This window comes from Myotis davidii, unplaced genomic scaffold (genome assembly GCF_000327345.1).
Source record: "Myotis davidii unplaced genomic scaffold, ASM32734v1 scaffold327, whole genome shotgun sequence".
NCBI classification, from domain to species: Eukaryota; Metazoa; Chordata; class Mammalia; order Chiroptera; family Vespertilionidae; genus Myotis; species Myotis davidii.
The window spans coordinates 5,844,243-5,846,960 of NW_006298628.1; the positions used below are offsets into that span (position 1 = coordinate 5,844,243).

Consider the following 2,718-nt stretch of genomic DNA (forward strand, 5'->3'; position numbering starts at 1 on the left):
CTTCACTCAGCTGGGCTTCGATACTGCTGATCAGCCCCTGGATCTGCGCCAGCTGGGCCCCGTAGCGCGCCTCCGTTTCCGCCAGCGTGCCTTCCAGGGCGGCTTTCTGAGGGCAGGGAGAGACAAGGTGACTCAGCGGAGCCTGCACCCCGTCCAGGCTGCCCAAGTCTGCAAGGGCACGAGTGTGCATCCCACAGAGAAGAGGGCACCTACCATGCTGAGCTGAGACTGCAGCTCGATCTCCAGCCCCTGGAGGGTCCGGCGCAGGTCGGTGACCTCCGTCTTGCTAACCTGCAGCTGCTCCGTGTGGCCAGCGACCTCCCGGTTCAGTTCCTCAGTCTTGCTGGTGAACCAGGCTTCAGCATCCTTCCGGTTCTTCTCTGCCATGACTTCATATTGGCTTCTCATGTCAGTCAGGATCTTGGCTAGGTCAATGCCAGGAGCGGAATCCACCTCCACGCTGACCTGGCCACCCACCTGGCCCCTCAGACCACTGATCTCCTGGAAAGACAGAGCAGAGGTGGGCATGTCAGGGCCCAGAGCCTGCTGGGCCTGCGCCAGGTCATTCCCCAACCCCGCAGGCCGAAGGGGGCTGGTTTTCAGGTGCAGACCTAGGAGCTGGCCCTGAGGGAGACCCCCCCGCCCCCCTGCTGGCACCCTGGAAGCCATGCTCCGCACCCAGGGCCATGCTGAGAGTGCGGCCAGTGTGGCCGTGGTCAGAACATACAGGAAACAGGTGTCCTGAGGAGCCATGGGAAGCCGGGGTGGCCCTGCCGGGAACCCACCTCCTCGTGGTTCTTCTTCAGGTAGGCCAGCTCCTCCTTCAGGCCTTCGATCTGCATCTCCAGGTCGGCTCTGGCCAGGGTCAGCTCGTCCAGCACCCGACGCAGGCCGTTGATGTCCGCTTCCACGCTCATGCGCAGGTTCAGCTCCGTCTCGTACCTTTCAGAGGAAGTGCTTGCAGTCAGACCCGCCTTTCCTCTGTGCCTCTGAAGACTCACTTCCTCACCTCCTTAAGGTCCGGGGTCCATGAGGGGTGTTCTTCAACCAGTGCCCCCACTGCACTAAGCCCCAAAAGGGCCTGGGATTGCCCACTCTCCCCCCTACCTACCCCCTCCCCACCTGCAGAAGCAGCCCAGCAGGGCAGAGATGCTCACTTGGTTCGGAAGTCATCCGCAGCCAGACGGGCATTGTCGATCTGCAGGACAACCTTGGAGTTCTCTATGGTGGCACCAAGAATCTGGAAGGCAGGAGGTTGGCAGTTTAACATACTGGCACTGCCCACCACTTTTCAGAGAAAGGGGAGCAAATGAGTGTGCCCCTGCCGCCTGGAGACAAGCCCCTCATCTGCCCATGGGACTGCTCTCTGGGAGGCCTTGGCATCAGTCCTGCCCAGGAGGCGGAGCCGAGGCGGGGGGGGGGGGGGGGGGGGGGGGGGGTTGTGATGAGCAGGGGAGGGCAGGCAGGAGAGCCTGGGGAGAGTGTCTCTGAGACCTGTGCCCAGGGAAACTCCACATGGTGTCAAGGAAGACAGCCTCTATGATATGCAAACCAGATGCAGAGAAGTGGGGGTAGGGGGTTACCCCTGTCTGTATCCCCCACTCACGGCATTCTGCCCCAAGGAAGGGAAGTCTGTTGAGCATCTATTAGGAGCCGGGCACCTTACACCTCTTTCATGTCAGGTCAGTGGGTACCTATTTCATGGGGGTGGGAAGTGAAGCTCAGGATTCCTTGTCACCCCCAATCTCAGGTCCCGTGACCTGAGGGGCATGGTCACACCATTAAGCTACGTGCATCCAGGTCATGACGCGTTAGTCATTGTGCTGTGGGTGATCTGCATCGTTTTTAAATGGATGAACATAGCAGAAGTGATTGCTCACAGTAGGATAAGGATGGCTTCCAGAAACTTTTCTCTCCATTGTGCATGTGTATGAGAGAACGTGAGGACTCATCTTAAAACGTATTTCCTAGCCCTAGCTGGTTTGGCTCAGTGGATAGAGCATTGGGCCCAGGTTCGATTCAGGATCAGGGTTTGATTCCAGTCAAGGCCATGTACTTGGGCTGCAGGCTTGATCACCAATCCATGTGTCTCTCTCACATCAACGTTTTTCTCTCTGTGTGTCTATCTCCCTCTCTTCCATTCTCTCAAAATAAATCAATAGAAAAAAATAAATAGAAAAATATCCTCTGGTAAAAATGAACAATGCAACAGAAATGTATTTCCTATTATAGGTCACAACTTAAAAAGTGCACTGTGTACCTCTAGCCCTCCCTCTGTGTCTGTGGCCTGACCTATGTCCCAGCACCCAGAGCCATGCCCATGGTGGACACTGGGCAGTGCTGTGGAGAGACCAGAATGGGGGCCCCCTCCCTGGCTTCTCCTACATGTGTTCAGGACAGAGCTCCAAGCTCGTCACCGTGGGTGGAGCCCAAGCCCCACCCTGCAGGCTCCCAGGGCCCTTGTAAGAGCCCAGGACAGAGAACTGGTGCCCACCAGGTCCTGGACAGCGGTCTCCACAGCAAAGAACCCCAAGGCCTCTGCATCTGTCCCTCCTTCACCTTGTCCAGGGGCCACCCCTGGCCTCTCCCATTTATCCCAGATCTTCTCTCAAGTCCCAGGTGGTTCCCTAGGCCTGGATGGAGGGGCCTGAGCGTGATGGAAACCAGAACTGACCCTGGTCCTCCAGAGACAAGGAAAGCAGAGGCCCCACGGCGCGG

General features: G+C 58.1%; 1 protein-coding gene across 1 annotated transcript in view; it reads right to left on the bottom strand.

The window, feature by feature from the left end:
* Positions 1-2,718, bottom strand: part of KRT19 (keratin 19, type I) — an 8,648-nt gene that overhangs the window by 4,111 nt on the left and 1,819 nt on the right. The window contains exons 3-5 of the mRNA XM_015570805.1: positions 1,158-1,242; positions 786-942; positions 214-501 (exon numbers count right to left, since the gene is read on the bottom strand). Of these exons, the coding sequence (XP_015426291.1) occupies positions 214-501; positions 786-942; positions 1,158-1,242 (530 nt within the window). The remainder of the gene's footprint in view (positions 1-213; positions 502-785; positions 943-1,157; positions 1,243-2,718) is intronic.